General features: G+C 44.2%; 1 protein-coding gene and 1 long non-coding RNA gene across 2 annotated transcripts; both read left to right on the forward strand.

The window, feature by feature from the left end:
* Positions 1 to 4290: 4290 nt before the first annotated feature.
* LOC120040896 lies at positions 4291 to 22270 on the forward strand. Its single transcript, XR_005475793.1, has 3 exons — positions 4291 to 6361; positions 7701 to 7886; positions 22220 to 22270. It is a non-coding gene; the product is annotated as an uncharacterized LOC120040896 (long non-coding RNA).
* A 557-nt stretch (positions 22271 to 22827) lies between these two features.
* On the forward strand, positions 22828 to 25146 carry LOC120040897 (gastrula zinc finger protein XlCGF26.1-like). The gene is made up of 2 exons (XM_038985898.1): positions 22828 to 22847; positions 23192 to 25146. Exons 1-2 carry the CDS (start codon positions 22828 to 22830, stop codon positions 24729 to 24731), a joined length of 1560 nt encoding a protein of 519 aa, XP_038841826.1. The 3' UTR covers positions 24732 to 25146.
* Positions 25147 to 25864: the final 718 nt, after the last annotated feature.

Genomic DNA, 25864 nt, shown 5'->3' on the forward strand with positions numbered 1-25864 from the left:
CCTATCTAGATGACCAGCGGGTGGGACACAATCGTTTTAGAGTTACATTTTCTGATGCAAAATCAAATATACCACTCAACACTGACCATCTCTTCATGTTATACCCGAAGAAGGTGTAAAACAGTTCAACAGTATCATACTGTTAAACTGTTTAATCTCTGGCACATGTTTGATAGTCGTTGAGAGCCAGGTTAAGATTATGCTCTGCGCAATGCACATAAACAGCAAGCGGCTCCTTTTTGGATATTCTGGCCTGCACACCCGAATACACCCCACTCATGTTAGCAGCTCCATCATACCCCTGCCCACGACATGTTGAAATATCCAGCCCCTTATCCTCTATGCTGCCGAAGGTTTTTATGTTGAAGTCTCCAGAAATCCCCAAAACAACTCTGTGATGGTCAGATCTGTGGCGACATTATTTGCATCCCTTATCATTCTCTCATAGCGATTAACTTGGCTTAACTGGTTTACTTTGGATACATCCGGTGTGGTGTCCATAATAATAGAAGAAAATGGGGCTTCCTGCATCTCTCCCTGAATGTCACACTTCACTCGCTCGGCTAAGATATAAATCAGCTCATTTTGGATTTGAGGACTGAGATGGTTAACGGATCCTGCGGGGCGTTCTAAAAGTTATTTCAGAACTGGGTCGTAAAATGACAGCAGTTCAATTATACTGAGACAATTCCCACTGTTGACCTGTTACAGCTTTTCACAGTGCCCCAGCTGAACGCCAAATTACATGATGCAAGTGTGAGAGTTACATTAACTATGCGCTCCAACACCTGTCGCCAGAAATTTGCTGCGTTACGCACGCCTCTCTCCATTTCTGCGTCAATAGTGTCATTGAGCTTCCATTGCTCATATACCAAACAGGCACCCATGTGAATCTGGGATGTCTCATGACATGCTATTTTGGGTGTTAGATGGCGCCAATCTCTCACTCCATTCACCCACGCATCAGAGAAGAAAGGGGCTCTCTGATCTCTGAACAGCCAGCAAGACTCACAATACGTACAATCTATCTTGGCCGAATAACATAGCCATGTACGTGGTCATTTGATTCCAGCCTTGGTTGTAGTGGTGTAATACGACTCGGAAAAACACCGCCTTTGGATCCACATTTGTTGCATAATGCCCCTGTCAGTTGGATAGGTAAAAAGGTTGTCTGTCCCACTTCCACCTGTTTCCTCAGCCACCACGATTTTAGCCTCGCCCTGCTCCTCTTCCTCCCCGCCCGGCCTGGGGATAGCTTGTCCGGCCTGGCTTATGCTCAGGGTCGTATCCGCCGATACCTGACAACCTGTATCCTCCTCTGTCAAAGTTGCTTCTTCTGGTATGATGGAACAGCTCGGCCTTGGCTCACTTGACACGCTAAAAGCTGCTGCTGGCGATGATAAACCTACATCCTCTTCTGCTCCCACTACATTGCTTGTGTTAGCAATGGCTTCACTTGAACTGCATTTGAAAAAGGAATCTAATTTAACTACTTTGATACCTCCTTTGCTTTCTCATTTCTGGCCTTGCTCTTTTGCGTTCCCCTTTTGTGTTGATACATTGCTGATTTTTAAATCCGTAATTTTCTATTCTCGGCATTCTCTCTTTATTTTTATTTTGCCCGTTGTCTCTTGATAGCTAGCTCAACTGTTGCTTTAAACAATGACAGAAACAACAACGCTTTGGACAGTATTTGCACAATGAATCCCAGAATGCATTTCATTATCTTAACATGGTATTGAATAATATGATTTATTTAGCAAATTAATTAGATTTATTGTCATCAATACACTAAAATATCATGCTGACATGTAGTGACAAAAAACATTTTGTTGGTGAAACCATCAGTGGGATCATTTATCATATAGCCTAAATTTAAAGAAAGATCTACTTGTTAAATCATCGGTGTGATGGACTCGCGTCAACAATTAATAATTGGCCATGGTAGGGTGGAATTAAAATTACATAGGGGGCCTGTGGCTCCGCAGATCCGGGCCCGTCACCGGGCTCATGTACGACGTGGGCCCTGGTGCAACCGCACCGGCTGAAGCTACGCCACTGGGTGGTATACAGAAGATTTGGTAAAATACCAAGTCCATATTATGGCAAAAACAGCTCAAATAAACCATTTGTTACAGAATTTTAGTCCAGCATAATGATTGAACTTTCCTTTCAGCACCATGGAGTGAATCCTTACCACCGCTGCACCTGGCTATCAGCCACAGTAGCCTCGTCTGGCAGTTAATTCGGCCTCATTTACTTCCTTTTTAAAAAACATAGCTGATATGGCTGACTTGCTTAAACAAATATGGTTTCTACTGAAATTAATGTTAGATAACAATAAAATATGTACATGCTAAAATTGCCACTGTAAAGCACATAGGGTGTGTTCACTACTTAGGCCCACCTTCCTATCTGCATCAGACTTCAGCTTCATGTCTGGGGTGGAACATCTACTTCTGAACGTACCATGCTTAGATTCATAATGACATCTCAGATTGAACTCTTTGCAAACAGCGAGAGTCTCATTACAAACAAGACACACTGGTTTGAAATTGGAGAAGTACGATGAATATGGGTGATCAAATCCAATTTTATGTCACATGCGCCGAATACAACAGGTGTAGACATTATAGTGAAATGCTTACTTATGTAACGGATGTGAAATGGCTAGCTAGTTAGCGGTGGTGCGCGCTAATAGCCTTTCACTCAGTGACGTCACTTGCTCTGAGACCTTGAAGTAGTGGTTCCCCTTGCTCTGCAAGGGCCGCGGCTTTTGTGGAGCGATGGGTAACGATGCTTCGTGGGTGACTGTTGTTGATGTGTGCAGAGGGTCCCTGGTTCGCGCCCGGGTCGGGGCGAGGGGACGGACTAAAGTTAAACTGTTACATTGGTGCCGTGACCCGGATCACTGGTTGCTGCAGAAAAGGAGGAGGTCGAAAGTCAAGGTAATTGAGGTAATATGTACATGTAGGTGGCGTTATTAAAGTGACTATGCATAGATAATAACAGAGAGGTAGCAGCAGCATAAAAGAGAGGGGGCCCGGAGAGGGGGCAATGCAAATAGTCTGGGTAGCCATTTGATTAGCTGTTCAGGAGTCTTATGACTTGGGCGTAGAAGCTGTTTAGAAGCCTTTTGGACCTTGACTTGGTGTAACAGTATAACTTTAAACCGTCCCCTCGCACCGACACGGGCGCGAACCAGGGACCCTCTGCACACATCAACAACTGACACCCACGAAGCGTCGTTACCCATCGCTCCACAAAAGCCGCGGCCCTTGCAGAGTAAGGGGCAACACTACTTCTAGGTTTCAGAGCAAGTGACGTAACTGATTGAAACGCTACTAGCGCGTACCCGCTAACTAGCTAGCCATTTCACATCCGTTACACTGGCGCTCCGGTACTGCTTGCCGTGCAGTAGCAGAGAGAACAGTCTATGACTAGGGTGGCTGGAGTATGTGGTGGAAAATCGTCTAGAAATATAACACTTACAAGAACTTGTGAATTCAATAAAGGCTTTTAATACAAAATATCATAAGCCGTGCTGGTCCGCGGAACAACCAACTTCCCTGAGCACTGGCTCTGCCTTTATACACATACAGCATATGAGTCCATCCCACATGCAAATGAAGTTACTTCCCTCAGTCCATCTGCCACCATTATCTTTTAGTTTAAGCTTCCTGTTTGTTCACGCCCAATAACGCCCATATCTGCTTTCGGTTAGGTTATAATGGTGGCGGGACCCTTTCATGTCCTAAAAATAATATATGTCCAGCTGTCCTATGGGTCTATGTCTTTGGCCTTTGTACTTATGTTTAGCTTGGTGTGCTCTTTGGTATGTTGCCCTTATTAGGACTAGTAGATTGTGTGTCCCTCTGACATTGGTATGTCCAGCTTATCCTAAGCACTTATGGCCTTGGCCATTATACTTATGTTTGTTCCGCTCCATCTAATCTTTGGTATGCTGCCCTTTCCAGAATAGCAAATGCACTTAAGTGTCGCCTTCTCCTCCTGTGGTCTGATGTACACATGTCCTTGCTACTTTTAGTATTACATCTGTCCCTATATGTAACATTAACTCCCACAAGTCTTTGACCATTTTTAGGGCCTTCCTCTGACACCGCCTGATATAGAGGTCCTGGATGGCGTGAAGCTTGGCCCTAGTGATGTACTGGGCCGTACGCACAACCCTCTGTAGTGCCTTTGTGTCTCAGGGATTCGATTTTTAAGATAAAATGCTAATTTAGATTTGTTTATTTCACATCCATTAAGTAGATACTAAAATAACCTTCAACTCTTTTTTTTCAGCTTACTTTTTTTCTTCAGCATGTCATGTCTGTTTTTGTTCTGTCTCACATGACTTTTGACATTCTTCTTTGTATTACACTTTAAAAAAAGTCTTGATAATTACAAAATATTTAATGCACCTGTTTAAAAAGAGTCAAATACATGGAAACTATATACATACTAGATGTGCATAAGCCATTTGATACTTTCTTTACACAAAATACAGTCGTCTCTTAGTATTGTGTCATTAACACCACAACAAGCAAATTACATGACAATAACCTTTTTTTCAAAAGTTTGTACTTGGTTACCATGGATATGAATAGTGACAGTGGAGCACATGGATGTCATGGAGTCTATTTGGTCATTACCAAATAGGCTATAATTTCATCAAATTATGTTATTTTTTGAAATTATGTTTTAATTATGTGTATTTCGGGTACATTGTATGCTAGCTGTTCAACTGGAGTTAGCATGCTAGAATCCCTGCTATTTATGACCAAATATCGTAAAATTGTCACCACATAATGAACTGTGATGGTAAAGGCGGAATGTGGTGGTAAAGACAGAATGTATTAGTTCATACATTTTTATTTGCCGTAAGACCTGAAAAGACAAACAAATGACATATATGATCATGGTTCAGTTGAAATTGAACACTAAATAAGACCATTACATGTTGTATTATGTTAGGATGGTTGAGTGATTTTGATGTCTATTCATGTGACTTACTATGGTTATTACTGGGTTAGGGTTAAATATCAACATTTAGACATGACAACTCACTACCGAGTTACTGGGTTATTACAGGCTGACTAAACCGCTCGCGTGCGCGCACCCCGCTAATGTGGGAGTTAATGTAATGTATGCTGAGAAAACATAGGAACAATAATTACATTAACAGGAAGTAGAGATGATGTCATCTAGTGTATTTGTTGCTTCTGTGCAATACAACATGCCAATGATTACATTAAGTTAATGTACATGACTACATTAGCTGAGGTCATAATTACATTTGTTACATCTGGACATACTAATGACAGGAGTAAGCGGAGAGAGGATGGTAGCAAAAATGACCAACATATGAAACATGGAGTATACAAACATTAGCTATATTTGGATCAAAACAGACGGACAATTTTGGGCGAAATAAAGTCCATGATGGATGGACCTGATATAGCTGAAAATTCACCGTCCGTGGACGTCGCCACTGATGCCATGGCAAAGCCACGGTGAAATTCCCCTTTAACCTGTAGTTGTTGCCTTTTTTCAATGCAGGATTCTACATGCAGGAGTTAGTCCGTAGCGTGGTGTCTGGTTTGGGGTAGGGAAATATGGCGAAGCGAAAGTGCTGTTCGAGTCTGATGGCTCCAAGTTGAGTGAAGTTGGTAAGAATTGAATGGAAGACGGAGACAACGAAAAATGGAGCAAACAGACCAAAAGTTGTAAATGAACATCGGTTTCTTATGGAGCGCGATTCATCAACAATTATGTATTGTTAGGAGATCATCTGAGGTCAGGAAGATGGTAAAGGAGGCATTAGGAAAGGTAGAGTCAGTCAGAGTGACCAGTAGTGGTTTTGGTTTGATGCGTCTCAGAAGAGCTGAAGGAGAGAGCATTGTTTTTCGGAGCAGGGCACCGATAAAATGTGTTATATCTGGAGTTTCGTTGGAAGAGTGAAGAGTGTCTGCCTACTCATGTGATGCTGCGATATGTAAGATACGCAGTGAGAGCGATTGTGAATAAACCACTGCAGTTATGAAATTGATAAAAGAATGGCCATGTTTCAAAGTGTGTGCCCACTGAATATTTTTGGTATTTATTAGGATCCCCATTAACCACTGCAAAAGTATCAGAATTGTTCACTTCTCTCATTGACTTCTCAAACCCCGGCTTGGTCCGCTTCACAAGTTCTCTGAAGTCTCGCGTTGTTTGCGTCTCTGGGTTTAGAAACTGGTAGTGGGGGAACAGGAAGTTCCGCGCGGGCGCACATCATTCTTCACAATAAAGGATACGCCAGAATTGTGCAGTCGAGATGACAACTTCTGTGTCCGTTTCAAATGTATTACTACTGGTATGTAATAGCACGTTTTAATATCGAAAGAACATGTCATAACATGCTAGGTAACAAATACGTCAAGTTATCACGTTTGGTAAAAAAAAAATGGTCCAAACCGCGTGAGTGAACGTGATCACTTTATTTTTTATTTTTACAAGTGACATAGATACTCTGGGTTAGTCTGAGTGGATGTATATCATTTCGTCAAGGTAATTTCATAAAGGATCAAATAATTTGAGATTTCTGGGTTCGTTTTACATGTCGTTGTTGGTTTTGTGTAACGTTAAAATTCACGAGCTGGTAAAATGGCGGCTCCCACTCGGTCTGCATCAACGGACTTCAGTCCAGGCAGTGAGGGTGCCGCAGAGAGAGACCATTTTACGGTTGCACTACCATTTTGGAGCTAAATGTAATGATTAGCAGTTTTCAACATGTGTACTAATATTGAAACATTCAGTTGTTTCTGTCTATCTATAAATGTTACTATGGTGTGAACGGAAATACTATTGGTTTTTGATTGAAATAATACAGTGAAGACAAGTTTATTCAGGAAAATAGTACATAGTGCTGCCTAAAACATACTGCAACCTTGTACTAAATGTTTTTTTGAGTCATTTATGTGAATTCAGAAATCTACTATAGATTAAGTTCTGTAGCCTAATTTAAAGTGTATACTTTGTCTAATGTGAATGAATTCATGTTTTGTTGTCAATGCTTAGCTATCAGATCTATTGAAATTAGATCAGTGCTTGAATTGGGCAGAAGCTCACCGGAGCTGAGTACCAGCACCTCAAATTTCTACTGCTTGAGCTCATGTTCCTCTTATAGAGAATAAAGAAAGTGCCAGAACTGTCAAGAGTAACTTTTGTATCCGTTTCTATTTATTACTACAGACCGACTCAGATTAAGCCTGAGGCTGGTAACATCAACAGTGAGGACAAACCCAACCTGCCTCTTATTGGGAATTTTCCAGTAAATGTGTGCACATTATACATCTTAGAGTAGTCAGCAGAATAAGTGCACTCTATATGTGTGTCTAGGTCATTAGGCACCATTAAACATGCACCTGTCTTGAGAGTGGGTGTGTCTGTTTATTTTTGTACCATTGCTATGAATGGAATCTATGCTCTAATGTGAAACCAAGCTAAAGTTAGTGCAAGGCAAAAAGATAAGGGTGGCTAAATGCCAGAGGGGATGAATCATTAACATAAAGAGGAGTCACTTATATGTGTGACGTAAGGAGGAAAACTATTTAAAAAAAAAAAAAAAGTGTATGCCAAGGCTGGAAAGACACTTGCTTCATGAACCAGCTCGGGTTCTATTACTTTGTAATAAAGTCTTTTTGAACTCACAGGCTCCGGTATTTCCACGACACTCTCCTTCCACACTGAGTCAAAACCTACAGTCACTGGGTCCTGATTGTGACAGTGGAGCCCATTTTGAACTGCAGGATCAAGAGATAGCATCAGTGAAGCTGGAGGACTGCAGTCAAACACTGGAACTGAATGCCAAAATTAAAACAGAAAATCTGTTTCTCATGGTAAGAGCACGTTCTAAGTTTGTGTGTGTTTTTCATTCCAACTTCCCACTGTGTATGAAAAGTTGCTGTAGAACTGTTTCATGATGAACTGTTTCAATGAGAAGGTAGATGTTATTTCATGCTACTGACTAGGGATACACAATATATCGGTGAACATATCAGATGTCTAGTTTAACGCTGATGTGCAAAACCGATGTCAAAGCTGATGTAAATACCTACCTATATAACGTAGGTACAGGACGTAATGAACTTGCGTAAAATTTTGCGACACAGCATTCCTATCCCTAGCCCACCATGTCTGCTGTGTGGATCGAGCATTTATTTGAAAGAGTAAGAACATTTCAGCTGAGACAACTCAAAGGCAAAATCCATTAAAGCCAAGAAATGGAATCCATTGCCCTTGACAATCAACCGTTCTCTGTCGTGGGTGATGTTGGCTTTCGCCGACTGGTCAAGTACCGGTACACACTAACGTAATCTCACCCCATTCCGTACAAATGTGCGCAACCGCAACATTCAAACGAGGCTGCAAAGAAAACTAATGGGACTGTACGGCATGACAGGTCACGATGTAACAGAGGGTCAGTTTTTTTCAGCTTTTCTCCAATACTATAAGGCCATTACCATGTCGATCAACGCTTAAATAGAAACGTAGTAGAAACGTAGTTCACACCCCAGATTTTGAAGTCAACACAGTCACAACACTGTGTTGACTTCAAAATCTGGGGTGTGAACTACGTTTCTATTTAAGCGTTGATCGACATGGTAATGGCTCTATAGTACTGGAGAAAAGCTGAAAAAACTGACCCTCTGTTACATCGTGACGTGTCATTCCGTAACGTACAGCACGCGTAAAGCAACTATTTCTGTCTTACAATCTCTCTCCAGCAGGTGTAGCACTTCTCTCGTCATTTAAAAACAAGAAATGGACAGTGACGGGGGTAAGGGGGGATACCTAGTCATTTTTTTGCGTCATCATTGCATGCGATCATCAATCTCGAAGCCGCTGTTTACTTCTAAGATCACTTTAGCACCGCCCTAAAAACCCTATTCAAATTCGACACAAACCTTCAAATTGTGCTTTACAATGGTATTGACATTACAGTTGATCTGGAAGTATTACGTTTTTGGGGCGCTAAAATAAGGGCAATTGTACGGACCAAGGCGATGTACGAGTTTATGTTAGCACCAATACAACCAGCCTGAAAACAATAGCTAGGTTGCCACTTGTTGTTCGCCTATTGAAATTGAACTTCAGTTCATGAAAATAAACAGTTAGCCAGCTACTTAACCCTGTTGCCCAAAGCTTCCGTTATAAGCAGCCAACTAGCTTCATCTGGCTAGTGACGCTCGACCGTACCGGGTTATGTGTTGTGAAGCTAGCCACAATAAGGATTAGCACAAAAGTGGAATTTGCTGTTTGTTTTCAAAATAAAAGTATGTCATTGACAGTGATGCAAATGAATACAAATAGTAGAATTATGCCCTACCTTTACTTTGAAGGCTAACTGCAAATTTCACTATTGTGGTTAATTTTTATTGTGGCTAGTTTCACATAGATGGGTCCGACCACCATTAATCAAATAAGAACTGTCTTATAAATTAGGGTTAATTTAGATGATGACACCTAGCTAAATAGTTAGCTACCTGACTATAGCTACTGAAACAGATAATGTCAGTTTGCGATGTTTTTGGGGAAGAACATTGTTTGCATCCATGAGTTAGCTAGCTTTTTTTATGACCAGCATCATAGCATACGTATTGATGAATCGTTGACATATGAAATTCGAGTGATTGTGTAATCAATGTGTAATAACTACGTAAAAAATTTATGGCCGCGTAAAATTATTATGTGACGGGCAGTCATATTCAGGTCCTGATTGGTCAACAAGCTTATTTTTTGACACGCAAAGACCCAAACGGCGTTCTATAGAAATCCTGGTTGAGAATGAAACGACTGAACAAATGATCAAGGAAACAGCACAGCAAGTAAGTGAGGAAATAGGTTTTGATTATGTTTTATTGGTAATGGGGACGTATGGAAATGCCAACAAAATAACTTTTTGGTGTGTTTCTGTAACCTTTTATTTAACTAGGCAAGTCAGTTAATAACAAATTCTAATTTACAATGATGGCCTACCCCGGCCAAACCCGGGCGACGCTAGGCCAGTTGTGCGCCGCCCAATCATGGCCGGATGTGATTCAGCCAGGATTTGAACCAGGGACTGTAGTGACGCCTCTTGCAATGAGATGCTGTGCCTTAGACTGCTGTGTCCATGTGTGTGTTTGTGTGTGTGTTAACTATTTAACTGTACTAAAATGCATAAAAGGCCGCAAAAAATGTCAATATCGGGTATCGGTAGCTGTTTTTTTTTTTTGTCAATGAAAATATCGGATATCGGTATGGGCCAAAAATGTCATATCGGTGCATCACTACTACTGACACTTGCATGGTTTGACACCAGTATTGTCAGCATTTGTTTTATTCACTTGGCTATCTGGAGTGTTCAGAGAGTAGACTAAAGAAGTGAAGGAGACAAACTGCCAGTGTTTTAAAGTTATATGAAATGAGTCTGTGTAGTTACTAACCCTTGTGATAGTGAGTGGAGGATGATATAGGTCATAATGTTCTTGACTTATGAGATACTTTTAGAATAGTTTTATTCCCCTTTTGCATTAGAGTGTTGGGCCAGTAACCGAAAGGTTGCTGGATTGAATCCCAGAGCTGACAAGGTAAAAATGTCATTCTGCCCCTGAGCAAGGCAGTTAAGCCACTGTTCCCGGGGCACCGAAGACGTGAATGTCGATTATGGCAGCCCCCTGCACCTCTCTGATTCAGAGGGGTTGGGTTAAATGTGGAAGACACATTTCAGTTGAAAGCATTCAGTTGTACAACTGACTAGTTATCCCCCTCTCCCATTCGGAAAGTATTTAGACCCCTTGACTTTTTCCACGTTTTGTTACGTTACAGCCTTATTCTAAAATGTATTAAATAAATAAGAGAGATATTTCTACTACTTGATTGTTGTCAACCTGTGGTAAATTCAATTGATTGGACATGATTTGGAAAGGCACACACCTGTCTATATAAGGTCCCACATTTGACAGTGCATGTCAGAGCAAAAACCAAGTCATGAGGTCGACGGAATTGTCCGTAGAGCTTCATGAAAGGAAAAATTCACGAACTGGTAAAATGGCGGTGCCCACTCGATCTGCATCAACAGACTTCAGTGCAGGCAGTGTGGGTGCAGCAGAGAGAGACAATTTTTACAGTTGCAGTACTATTTTGAAGCTAAATGTAATGATTATCGGTTCTCTACATCTGTAATAACATTCAGACACAATTGTCCGTAGAGCTCCATGAAAGGATTATGGCGAGGCACAGATCTGGGGGAGGGTGCCAAAACATTTCTGCAGTGTTTATTTTATTTATTTTTGAACCTTTATTTAACTAGGCAAATTGGTTAAGAACAAATTATTTTTTACAATGACGGCCTAACCCGGACTACACTGGGCCAATTGTGCGCCACTAGTTTCGGGATTAGTGGTATTGGGGTAAAGGTCATCTCAGAGATATAGTACAGTACTGAGCTCCAAAACCTTTGTATTTCAGCACATTCCCACAGGCAATGATACAAATCAACTTTTATTTGTCACATACACATGGTTAGCAGATGTTAATGCGAGTGTAGCGAAATGCTTGTGCTTCTAGTTCCGACAATGCAGTAATATCCAACGAGTAATCTAACCTAACAATTTCACAACAACTACCTTATACACACAAGTGTAAAGGAATGAAAGAATATGTACATAAAAATATATGAATGAGTGATGGTACAGAACGGCATAGGCAAGATACAGTAGATGGTATCGAGTACAGTATATACATATGAGATGAGTAATGTAGGGTATGTAAACATATAAAAGTGGCATTGTTTAAAGTGGCTAGTGACATGTATTACATCAAGATGGCAAGATGCAGTAGATGGTATAGAGTACAGTATATACATATGAGATGAGTAATGTAGGGTATGTAAACATTATATGAAGTGGCATTGTTTAAAGTGGCTAGTGATACATTTTTTACATCAATATTTTACATTATTTAAGTGGTTGGAGTTGAGTCAGTATGTTGGCAGCAGCCACTCAATGTTAGTGATGGCTTTTTAACCTTTCTAGCCCCGGCGTTCCGCTAGCGGAACTCCTCCCACATTCCACTGAAAAGGCAGAGCGCGAAATTCAAAAAATATTTTTTAGAAATATTTAACTTTCACACATTAACCTCTAACACCTCCCAAACCCGGATCCGGGAGCACCCCCCACCACCCCCCACTGACTAGCATAGCTAGCATAGCGTCACAAGTAAATAGTAGCATCTAAATATCATTAAATCACAAGTCCAAGACACCAAATGAAAGATACAGATCTTGTGAATAAAGCCATCATTTCTGATTTTTTAAATGTTTTACAGGGAAGACACAATATGTAAATCTATTAGCTAACCACGTTAGCAAAAGACACCATTTTTCTTACTCCACTATTTTTTCACTCCATCACCAGCTATCACCAATTCGACCAAATAAAGATATAAATAGCCACTAACCAAGAAAAAACTTCATCAGATGACAGTCTGATAACATATTTATTGTATAGCATAGGTTTTGTTAGAAAAATGTGCATATTTCAGGTATAAATCATAGTTTGCCATTGCAGCCACCATCACAAATCTCCCCAAAGCGACTAGAATTACTACAGAGAGCAACGTGTATTACCTAATTACTAATCATAAAACATTTCTTAAAAATACACAGCTCACAGCAATGGAAAGACACAGATCTTGTGAATTCAGACAATATTTCAGATTTTCTAAGTGTTTTACAGCGAAAACACAATAAATCGTTATATTAGCATACCACATGTGCAAACGTTACCCGAGCATTGATTCAAGGCAAAAAGAGCGATAGCATTATCACCACCAAAATGTATTAATTTTTTCACTAACCTTTTCAGAATTCTTCTGATGACACTCCTGTAACATCATATTACAACATACATATAGAGTTTGTTCGAAAATGTGCATATTTAGCCACAAAAAACCGTGGTTATACAATGAGAATAGTAGCAAAACTGGCCTGAAAATGTCGGGCGCCATATTGGACAGTGATCTAGTCTAATGAATAAATATTCATAAACTTGACAAAAAAATACAGGCTGGACAGCTATTGAAAGACAAATTAGTTCTTAATGCAATCGCTGAATTACATTTTTTAAATTATCCTTACTGTGCAATACCGGGTGCGCCAAAGCGAAGCTACCCCAAAGAAAATGGCGGAATATGCGTTTAACATTTTTCTACAGAACAACGATTTATCATCATAAATAGTTCTTACTATGAGCTGATCTTCCATCAGAATCTTGGGCAATGTATCCTTTCTCCGGTCTAATCGTCTTTTGGTCGAAAGATGTCCTCTTGTCCCGTCGAAATGGCCACTAACGTTCGGCATGTACTAGAAAAGTGCCCAGCTCTTGGAAGTGCGTCACAAAGAAATGCCAGAAAATCGCACTAAACGGATATAAATTGCTATAAAACGGTTTAAATTAACTACCTTATGATGTTTTTAACACCTATAACGAGTAAAAACATGACCGGCGATATATTACTGGCTAAACCAAAGCTTGGAAAGAGGCCAGTCCGACGTCCATCGTGCGTCGAGCGCATTGAAGAAAAGAAAGCTCCTTCCGCCTTTCTGTCTTTTATAAAGTCCCTGATTGCGCAATCGACTCCATTCAAATTGTCACCACTTACTGACATCTAGAGGAAGGCGTAGGCAGTGTTTGTAGCCCCATAGGATTCACAGGGACTTAAAAACTGAACTGGGAACAGGGACCAAGATTTCTGAAATCTCACTCCCTGGCAGGAAAAGTGCTGTAGAATGAGTTCTGTTCCACTCAGAGACATAATTCCAACGGTTATAGAAACTAGAGAGTGTTTTCTATCCAATAATAATAATAATATGCATATTGTACGAGCAAGAATTGAGTACTAGGCAGTTTAATCTGGAGACCAATTTATGCTAAGTCGAAACAGCACCCCCTATATTCGCAAGAAGTTAACAAGTCCAATACAGCTAATGAAAGATACACATCTTGTGAATCCAGCCAACATGTCAGATTTTTTAAATGTTTTACAGGGAAAACACAATATATATTTATGTTAGCTCACCAACAAATAGAAAAAAGCACAGACATTTTTCACAGCACAGGTAGCATGCACAAAATCAACCAAACTAACCTAGAACAAACCAAAGAAACCAAGAAACAACTTCATCAGATGACAGTCTTATAACATGTTATACAATAAATCTATGTTTTGTTCGAAAAATGTGCATATTTCAGGTATAAATCATAGTTTACATTGCGGCTACAATCAGAAATTGCACCGAAAGCAGCCAGAATAATTAGACACCAACGTGACATACCGAAATACTCATCATAAAACATTTCTGAAAAATACATGGTGTATAGCAAATGAAAGACAAAGATCTTGTGAATACAGCCAATATTTACGATTTTTTAAGTGTTTTACAGCGAAAACACAATATAGCATTATATTAGCTTACTACAATAGCCTACCACACTACCGCATTCATTCATCAAGGCACGTTAGCGATAGCAATAGGCACTTTAGCGTTAGCGAATAAACCAGCAAAAGATATTAAATTTCACTAACCTTCATAAACCTTCCTCAGATGACAGTCCTATAACATCAGGTTATACATACACTTATGTTTTGTTCGAAAAGTGCATATTTAGAGCTGAAATCCGTGGTTATACAATGTGCTAACGTAGCATATTTTTCCCAGAATGTGCGGATATTTCTATTAGACTCTCACCTATTCTGACCAAATAGCTATTCATAAACATTACAAAAAAATACATGTTGTATAGGAAACGATAGATCCATTAGTTCTTAATGCAATCGCAGTGTTAGAATTCTAAAAATATCTTCATTACGACATAAGACTTAGTTATGGCAAGGGAATAACCAAAACCTGAGCGCAAAGCTACTAGTACACAGTTCGACAGATATATGAAATAGCATCACAAAATGGTTCCTACTTTTGCTGATCTTCCATCAGAATGTTGTACAAGGGGTCCTTTGTCCAGAACCGTCGTTGTTTGGATTCAGAACGTCCTCTTTCCCTCTTGAATTAGCAAGCACACTGGCCATGCGGCGCTAACCTCTCCTTCGTGAACAAACGCAAACGACGCAACACGCCTAACGTCCCGAATAAATTTCAATAGTCTAATAAAACTATATTGAAAAAACATACTTTACGATGATATTGTGACATGTATCAAATAAAATCAAAGCCGGAGATAGTATTCACCCATAACGACAGCTTTCCAGTAGGCAATAACAGGTCCCATCACGCGCCTTGCAGAGAACAGAAAATGGGGGACACGTCGTTCCAAGAGGGTTTATTCAACCTCAGACCGAGATAATCAACTCCTTTCTCCTCTCACTTCTTCTTGACATCTAGGGGAAGGTGTATGACGTGCACGTATAGTCATACGTATCATGCCCATTTATAGGCAGACACTTGAACACAGCATCGATTTCAGACTTTCCACTTCCTGGTCAGAAAGTGTGCTGCCAAATGAGTTGTGTTTTACCCACAGACAAAATTCAAACGGTTTTAGAAACTAGAGTGTTTTCTATCCAATAGTAATAATAATATGCATATTGTACGAGCAAGAATTGAGTACGAGGCCGTTTAAATTGGGTACGATTTTCCCCCAAAGTGAAAACAGCGCCCTCTGGTCCTCATCAGGTTAACAGTCTGATGGCCTTGAGATAGAAGCTGTTTTTCAGTCTCTCGGTCCCTGCTTTGATGCACCTGTACTGACCTTCTGGATGATAGCTGGGTGAACAGGCAGTGGCTCGGGTGGTTGTTGTCCTTGATGATCTTTATGGCCTTCCTGTCACATCGGGTGGTGTAGGTGTGCTGGAGGGCAGGTAGTTTGCCCCCGGTGATGCGTTGTGCAGACCTCACTACCCTCTTGAGAGCCTTACGGTTATGGGCGGAGCAGTTGCCGTACCAGGCGGTGATACAGCTTGACAGGATGCTCTCGTTTGTGCATCTGTAAAAGTTTGTGAGTGCTTTTGGTGACAAGCCAAATTTGTTCAGCCTCCTGAGGTTGAAGAGGCGCTGCTGCGCCTTCTTTACCACGCTGTCTGTGTGGGTGGGCCAATTCAGTTTGTCCTGATGTTTACGCCGAGGAACTTAACTTTCTACCCTCTCCACTACTGTCCCGTCGATGTGATAGGGGGGTGCTCCCTCTGCTGTTTCCTGAAGTCAACGATCATCTCCTTTGTTTTGTTGACATTGAGTGTGAGGTTATTTTCCTGACACCACACTCCGAGGGCCCTCCTCCCTGTAGGCCGTCTCGTCGTTGTTGGTAATCAAGCCTGCCACTGTAGTGTCGTCTGTAAACTTGATGATTGAGTTGGAGGCGTGCATGGCCATGCAGTCGTGGGTGAACAGGGAGTACAGGAGTAGGCTCAGAACGCACCCTTGTGGGGCCCCAGTGTTGAGGATCAGCGGGGTGGAGATGTTGTTACCTACCCTCACCACCTGGGGGCGGCCCGTCAGGAAGTCCAGGACCCAGTTGCACAGGGCGGGGTCGAGACCTAGGGTCTCGAGCTTGATGACGAGTTTGGAGGGTACTATGGTGTTAATAAATGCTGAGCTGTAGTCGATGAACAGTATTCTCACATAGGTATTCCTCTTGTCCAGATGGGTTAGGGCAGTGTGCAGTGTGGTTGCGATTGCGTCGTCTGTGGACCTATTGGGGCGGTAAGCAAATTGGAGTGGGTCTAGGGTGTCAGGTAGGGTGGAGGTGATATGGTCCTTGACTAGTCTCTCAAAGCACTTCATGATGATGGAAGTGAGTGCTACGGGGCGGTAGTCGTTTTGCTCAGTTACCTGGGAACAGGAACAATGGTGGCCCTCTTGAAGCATGTGGGAACAGAAGACTGGGATAAGGATTGATTGAATATGTCCGTAAACACACCAGCCAGCTGGTCTGCGCATGCTCTGAGGAAGCGGCTGGGGATGCCGTCTGGGCCTACAGCCTTGCGAGGGTTAACACGTTTAAATGCTTTACTCACTTCGGCTGCAATGAAGGAGAGCCCGCAGGTTTTGGTAGCGGGCCGTGTCAGTGGCACTGTATTGTCCTCAAAGCGAGCAAAGAAGTTGTTTAGTCTGTCTGGGAGCAAGACATCCTGGTCCGCGACGGGGCTAGTTTTCTTTTTGTAATCTGTGATTGACTGTAGACCCTGCCACATAACTCTCGTGTCTGAGCCGTTGAATTGCGACTCTCCTTTGTCTCTATACTGAGTTTTCTACATGTGTACTAATATTCAGACACCTTCAGTTGCTTCTATCTTTATCTATAAATGTTACTATGGTGTGAACGGGAAACACAATTGGTTTTTGATTAAAATAATACAGTGAAGACAGGGTTAAAACTAAACTTGTACTAAATGTTTTTTTGCTATTTATGTGAATTTGGGAAATCTACTTCAGTTTAAGTGCACTTACTTTGTGTAGACTAATTTTAAAATGTGTACTTTGTGTAATATGAATTAATGAATGTTTTGTTGTCAATGCTTAGCTACCTGATCCATTGAAATGAGATCAGTGCTTGACTTGGACAGGAGCTCACTGGAGCTGAGAACCGGCACTTCAAATGTCTACTGTTTGAGCTCATGTTCCTGTCAAGGCTTTGGGTAACTGGGGAAAAGGAGTCAGGCGCAGGAGAGTTGAGATGCGTGGACAAGGTATTTAATACACGAAAAAACACCAAAAACACCAACGGTCCGTGAAATATACCGGTACAATGAATAAACGGGGTTCATACAAAGCTCGGCAATAAAATACCAGCCGTCAGATACAGTCATCAACATAGAACAAACACGCACACATACATGTGTGAAACAGCGGGTTAAATACTGAATCTGTAATGGGGGAATTGAAACCAGGTGTGAAAAAACCAAAGACAAAACAAATGGAAAATGAAAAGTGGATCGGCGATGGATAGAATACCGGTGACGTCGACCGCCGAGCGCCGCCCGAACAAGGAGAAGGACCGACTTCGGCGGAAGTCATGACAGTACCCCCCCTTGAGCCGCGCGCTGTCACCGGCCTCGGGGACGATCCGGAGGACGAGGCGTAGGGCGACCCGGATGGAGACGGTGGAACTCCTGCAGCATCGACGGGTCCAATACGTCCTCCACCCAGCATCTCTCCTCTGGACCGTACCCCTTCCACTCCACGAGGTACTGAAGGCCCCTCGCTTGACGCCTCGAGTCCAGTATGGCTCGAACTGCATACACCGGGGCCCCCTCGATGTCCAAAGGGGGCGGAGGAACCTCCCACACCTCAGACTCCTGGAGTGGACCAGCCACCACCGGCCTGAGGAGAGACACATGGAACGAGGGGTTAATATGGTAATCGGGGGGAAGCTGTAACCTGTAACAAACCTTGTTCAGTCTCCTCAGGACTTTGAATGGCCCCACAAACCGCGGGCCCAGCTTCCGGCAGGGCAGGTGGAGGGGCAGGTGGAGGGTCGAGAGGGGCATGTGGAGGACGCTTCACTGCCGTGGCGGTCTGCGCCAGTCTTCTGACGCCTCCCGGCCCACTGCACATGAGCGGCGTCCCATGTCTCCTCCGAGCGCCTAAACCAGTCGTCCACCGCAGGAGCCTCGATCTGGCTCTGATGCCAAGGTGCCAGAACCGGCTGGTACCCCAGTACGCACTGGAAGGGGGAGAGGTTAGTGGATGAGTGGCGGAGCGAGTTTTGGGCCGTCTCTGCCCAAGGTATGAACGCCGCCCACTCCCCCGGCCGGTCCTGGCAATAGGACCGCAGAAACCTACCCACATCCTGGTTCACTCTCTCCACCTGCCCGTTACTCTCGGGGTGAAAACCTGAGGTAAGGCTGACCGAGACCCCCAGACGTTCCATGAACGCCCTCCAGACCCTTGATGTGAACTGGGGACCTCGATCAGATACTATGTCCTCAGGCACCCCGTGGTGCCGGAAGACGTGTGTGAACAGGGCCTCCGCAGTCTGTAGGGCCGTAGGGAGACCGGGCAAAGGGAGGAGACGGCAGGACTTAGAAAACCGATCCACCAGGGCCAGGATCGTGGTGTTCCCCTGTGAGGGAGGAAGATCCGTTAGGAAGTCCACCGACAGGTGTGACCACGGCCGTTGTGGAATGGGTAAGGGTTGTAACTTCCCTCTGGGCAGGTGCCTAGGAGCCTTGCACTGGGCGCACACCGAGCAGGAGGAAGCATAAACCCTCACGTCCTTAGCCAAGGTGGACCACCAGTACTTCCCACTGAGACAACGCACTGTCCGGCCGATACCCGGATGACCAGAGGAGGGTGACGTGTGGGCCCAATAGATCAAACGGTCGCGGACAGCAGACGGAACGTACAGATGCCCAGCTGGACACTGGGGGGAGTGGGCTCTGCACGTAACGCCCGCTCGATGTCCGCGTCCAGCTCCCATACTACCGGTGCCACCAGGCAAGAGGCCGCGAGTATGGGAGTGTTATCCATGGACCGCTCCTCCGTGTCATACATCCGGGACAGTGCGTCTGCCTTAGCGTTCTGGGAACCTGGTCTGTAGGACAGGGTGAAAACAAAACGGGTAAAGAACATGGCCCACCTTGCCTGGCGAGGGTTCAGTCTCCTCGCCGCCCGGATGTACTCCAGATTGCGGTGGTCAGTCCAGATGAGAAAAGGGTGTTTAGCCCCCTCAAGCCAATGTCTCCACGCCTTCAAGGTCTTGACGACAGCCAACAGCTTCCTGTCCCCCACGTCGCTCCGCTGGGCTGAGCTTCTTCGAAAAGAAGGCACAGGGGCGGCGCTTTGGTGGCGTTCCTGAGAGCTGAGAGAGCACGGGTCCTAACCCAGCCTTGGACCCGCGTCCACCTCCACTATGAACGCCAAAGAGGGATCCGGATGAGCCAGCACGGGAGCCGAGGTAAACAGAGCCCTCAGGTGACCAAAAGCCCTGTCCGCCTCAGCCGACCACTGCAAACGCACCGGTCCCCCCTTCAGCAGTGAGGTAATGGGAGCTGCTACCTGACCAAAGCCACGGATGAACCTCCGGTAGTAGTTGGCAAACCCTAGAAACCGCTGCACTTTCTTTACCGTGGTGGGAGTCGGCCAATTACGCACAGCTGAAATGCGGTCACTCTCCATCTCCACCCCTGATGTGGAAATGCGATACCCTAGGAAGGAGACGGCCTGCTGGAAGAACAGGCATTTCTCAGCCTTGACGTTCCGTTCATGCTCCAATAGTCGTCCAAGTACCCTGCGCACCAAGGACACATACTCGCCGCATGTAGCGGAGTATATCAGAATGTCATCGATATACACCACTACACCCTGCCCGTGCAGGTTCCTCGTCTACAAAGGATTGGAAGACTGATGGAGCATTCATCAACCCGTATGGCATGACAAGGTACTCATAATGGCCTGATGTGGTACTAAACGCCATCTTCCACTCTTCTCCCTCCCGGATACGCACCAGGTTGTAAGCGCTCCTGAGATCCAATTTTGTGAAGAAGTGTGCCCCGTGCATTGACTCGATCGCACTGGCTATGAGAGGCAGCGGGTAACTACCTCGCAGTGATTTGGTTAATGCCTCGATAGTCAATACACGGGCGCAGACCTCTATCCTTCTTCTTCACAAAAAATAAAGTCGAGGAGGCAGGTGAAGTGGAGGGCCGAATGTACCCCTGCCCCAGAGATTCGGAAACATTTGTTTCCATAGCCGCCGTCTCCTCTTGCGACAGGGGATACACGTGACTCCTGGGAAGTGCTGCGTCTACCAGGAGATTTATCGCACAATTCCAATGCTTTGGGTGAGCCTGGTGCCGACTCACCTGGGGTGAAACGAGAGTGCCCTGCCTGCTGCCTCGACTCCCAGAGGAACCTCCCCAGCACCTACCGGCAGTTTGACCTCTCCGGCCACAGATGGTGCATGGAATGGCCCCGCCTCAGGTCGCCCTAAGTGCAGCACCTCCCAGCTCCATGGGCGTCGGAGCGGTGGTGATGGGGGATGGAATTGACAGACCCCGATCTGGATGTCCGCGGGTAGCCAGCACGTTATCCAGCCGGATGGACAGGTCCACCAGCTGGTTGAATGTGAGAGTGGTGTCCCTGCAGGCCAACTCCCGACGGACGTCCTCGCGCAAACTGCACCGGTAGTGATCGATCAGGGCCCTGTCGTTCCATCACGAACTCCTGTGCGCTCCTCGTCCCCTGCCTCAGGTGTACGAGACGTTCATGTGAAATCCCGAAGTGGAGGCCCACTCCAGGGCCTTCCCTGAGAGGCAGGAGACGAGGGCGGCCACGCTCTCACAGCCTGAGGGAGCCAGGTGGACGGTTGCCAGGTAGAGCTCTAGCTGGAGCAAGAACCCCTGACATCCCGCCGCCGTACCATCATACTCCCTCGGGAGGGCGAGCCGAATCCCACTGGGACCAGGTGAAGGAGGGGTGATTATAGGTGAAACTGGTGGTGCTGGTGGAGACGCTGGAGGAACTCCTCCTCTCTTCCATCGCTCCATGGTTTGCAGCACGCGGTCCATGGCGCTGCCGAGATGCTGGAGAATTTTAGAGTGCTGCTGGACTCGCTCCTCGACCCCTACTGCAGGGGCACCTGCTCCTGCTGACTCCATTTGAGGTGTGTGTTTCTGTCAAGGCTTTGGGTAACTGGTGAAAAGGAGTCAGGCGCAGGAGTGTTGAGATGCGTGGACAAGGTATTTAAAAAAAAAAAAAAAAAAAAAAAAACACCAGTATAGAAACAATAGAATGGAGCGTTGTGTGAAATATACCGGTACCACGAATAAACAGGCGTAGATACAAAGCCCAGCAACAAAATACCAGCCGTCAGATATAGCCATCAACATAGAACAAACACGCACACATACATGTGGGAAACAGAGGTTAAATACTGAACATGTAATGGATCGGCGATGGCTAGAAGACCGGTGACGTCGACCGCCGAGCGCCGCCCGAACAAGGAGAGGGACCGACTTCGGCGGAAGTCTTGACAGTTCCTCTTATAGAATATTAGCTCAACAGTATTGTGGAGCTCCTGTGCCTAAATATAAACAGTACCGGCACCTATTTCAGTCCAAGTCAAGCACTGAATTAGATAATTGAACATATAACATATTTTTAGAGAATAAAGAAAGTGCCAGAACTGTCAAGACAATAACTTTTTGTGTCTGTTTCTCATTGTTACTACAGGACTAGAATTAAGTCTGAGGCCGGTAACATCAACAGTAACGACAAACCCAGCCTGCCTCTCTCCTTCCACACTGAGTCCAAACCCACAGTCACTGGGTCCTGATTGTGACAGTGGGGCCCAGTTTGCACTGCAGGATCCAGAGATGGCATCTGTGAAGCTGGAAGACTGCAGTCAAACACTGGAGCTGAATGTCAACATTAAAGATGAAGAAGAGGAGGAGAAGATTGGGAAATCTGTTAATCATGGTAAGAGCAGGTTCTATCTAACTAAGTTTGTTGTTCATTCCAACTTCCCACTGTGCATGAAAAGTTGCAGTAGAACTGTTTCAATGAGAAGGTAGATGTTATTTCATGCTACTGACACTTGCATGGTTTGACACCAGTATTGCCAGCATTTGTTTTATTAACTGAGCTATCTGGAGTGATCAGAGAGTAGACTAAAGAAGTGAAGTAGACAAACTGCCAGTGTTTTAAAGTTCTATGAAGTGAGTCTGTGTAGTTACTAACCCTTGTGATCGTGAGTGGAGGATGACACGCCCCTTTTTAGCTTTCATCTCTTACCCACTTTTAGATTAGTTTTATTCCCCTGTATTGTACAGCCTACTGATATGAATACATATGTCACCCGGTACAGACAGAAGAGGACCGGCCACCCCTTTGAGCCTGGTTCCTCTCTGTTTCTTCCAAGGTTCCTGCTTTCTAGGGAGTTTTTCGTGGCCACTGTGCTTCTACACCTGCATTGCTTGCTCTTTGGGGATTTTGGGTTGGTTTCTGTAAAGGACTTTGTTACAACTTTTGTAAAAAGAGCTTCATAAAATACATTTGATTGACATGTATATCACACCAATTGACTGGTTGTTCTGATATTGTTCACACAGGAGACCATGTTGAGACATTCTCTACATCCAGAGAGCATCAGCAGGAAGATCACAGAGCAAAGAGGTCTCACCACTGCCCACATTGTGAGGAGATTTTCCCATTTCTATCAAAGCTAAAAATACACCTAAAAATACACACAGGAGAAAAGCTTTACTCCTGCTCTGAATGTGGAAAATGCTTCAAAACATCAACTGCGCTAAAAGTTCATCTTGGAACACACAGAGGAGAGAAGCGTTTCTCCCGCTCTGACTGTGGAAAGAGTTTCTCTCATCGGGACACCTTAAAACGACATGAACGTACACACAAAGGAGAGAAGCCTTACTCCTGCTCTGACTGTGGAAAGAGTTTTACTCGACCAAGCCACCTAAAACAACATGAACATATACACACAGGAGAGAAGCCTTACTCCTGCTCTGACTGCGGGGCGAGTTTCTCTCGCCGGAACACCTTAAATCGTCATGAACATATACACACAGGAGAGAAGCCTTACTCCTGCTCTGACTGTGGGGTGAGTTTCTCTCGACTGGGCACCTTAAAAAAACATGAACGTACACACAAAGGAGGGAAGCCTTACTCCTGCTCTGACTGTGGAAAGAGTTTCTCTCAACTGGGTACCTTAAAACAACATGGACGTACACACAAAGGAGAGAAGCCTTACTCCTGCTCTGACTGTGGAAAGAGTTTCTCTCGACCAAGCCACCTAAAACAACATGAACGTATACACACAGGAGAAAAGCTTTACTCCTGCTCTGAATGTGGAAAATGCTTCAAAACATCAACTGACCTAAAAGCTCATCAGAGAACACACACAGGAGAGAAGCCTTACTCCTGCTCTGACTGCGGGGCGAGTTTCTCTCATCGGAACACCTTAAAACGTCATGAACATATACACACAGGAGAGAAGCCTTACTCCTGCTCTGACTGTGGAAGGAGTTTCTCTCAACTGTGCCACCTAAAAATACATGAACGTTTACACACAGGAGAGAAGCCTTACTTCTGCTCTGACTGTGGAAAGAATTTCTCTCAACGGGGCACCTTAAAACACCATGAACGTATACACAAAGGAGAGAAGCCTTACTCCTGCTCTGACTGTGGGGCGAGTTTCTCTCGACTGGGCACCTTAAAAAAACATGAACGTATACACACAGGAGAGAAGCCTTACTTCTGCTCTGACTGTGGAAAGAGTTTCTCTCAACTGGGTACCTTAAAACAACATGAACGTATACACACAGGAGAGAAGCCTTACTCCTGCTCTGACTGTGGTAAGAGTTTCTCTCGACCGTGCACCTTACAAAAACATAAACGTATACACACAGGAGAGAAGCCTTACTCCTGCTATGACTGTGGGGCGAGTTTCTCTCGTCCGGACACCTTAAAACAACATGATTGTATACACACAGGAGAGAAGCCTTACTCCTGCTCTGACTGTGTAAAATGCTTCAAAACATCAACTGACCTAAAAGTTCATCAGAGAACACACACAGGAGAGAAGCCTTACTCCTGCTCTGACTGTGGAAAGAGTTTCTCTCACCTGGGCACCTTAAAACAACATGAACGTATACACAAAAGAGAGAAGCCTTACTCCTTTTCTGACTGTGGGGCAAGTTTCTCTCTTCCAGACACCTTAAAATGATCTGAACATATACACACACTGGAGAGAAGACGTACTCCTGCTCTGACTGTGGAAAGAGTTTCTCTTGAGTGTGCCATTTAAAAAGACACTAAGGGAAACACAAGAGAGGAGCCTTACCACTGATCTGACTGTAGAAAATGTTAAAACACCAGCTGAGCTTAAAGGTCATTAGAGAAAAGACAAAGGAGAGAAGCCTTACTTCTGCTCTCAATATGGCAAGAGTTTTTCCCAATTGGGCAATGTAAAAACACACCAACGGATACACACTTGAGAGTGCAGTGATAAGGCTTCTGACTGTGGTAAGAGATTCTACAGATTGGGCCATTTAAAAAGACATCAATGTATACATAAAGGAGAGAAGCCTCATCAGTTCTCTCAGACCAGCTAAGATTAGACACTCCACTTAATTCTCATGTCATTAAATAATTGGCAACGATGAATTGGATCAAATGAAGAAAGTGTAGAACACTATTGTAATCCTATAGTTTCTCACTGTGAGAGAACTGTGCAGAGGAAAGGGAGCGTTACAGAATGTTAGCCTCTCTTTACTGATCAGTGTGCACCTTGTCAGTTTTGGTGTGAGAGAGAATAAAGTAGACGGCACACGTCAAACGTTTGATTTATGACCCTATGTCCGGATGACGTGTGCATGCCCATATTTGGGCATCCGGTCAGGACATCCTGGCGGGAAGTGATCGCGTGGTTATGCCCATATATGGGCATCCTGTTCCTGTTCTCACGCCTTAGTGAGTGCGACAATATTTATATAATGCCTTTGAAGTTGTCATGATGATTGATGTCTAGGGACCTCTTTGAACTGGGGGTGATGAACATTTAAAATAGTTTGACCCCCCCACCCCCTGTTTTATTGACCTTAGGGTTGTTGTCTATGAAACACGAATGTCCTGGGGTATTGGGGTTGGCAGACGCCTTATAAATAAAGCCCAGAACAAGATATGCGGCCCCAGAACACTAAACAAGATTTAAAAAATCAGCGTGGATTTTGTGATCAGTGGCAAAGCAGTGATGACTGTAACAACGGAAGCAGGACCTCGGTTGAAACATAGAGAAAGGGCCAAGTATCAAGCCGGTTTCTAAGTGTGTATAGAACCCAAATACTGCCCGCAACTGCT

The sequence above is a fragment of the Salvelinus namaycush genome, unplaced genomic scaffold (genome assembly GCF_016432855.1).
Source record: "Salvelinus namaycush isolate Seneca unplaced genomic scaffold, SaNama_1.0 Scaffold390, whole genome shotgun sequence".
Lineage (NCBI taxonomy): Eukaryota > Metazoa > Chordata > Actinopteri > Salmoniformes > Salmonidae > Salvelinus > Salvelinus namaycush.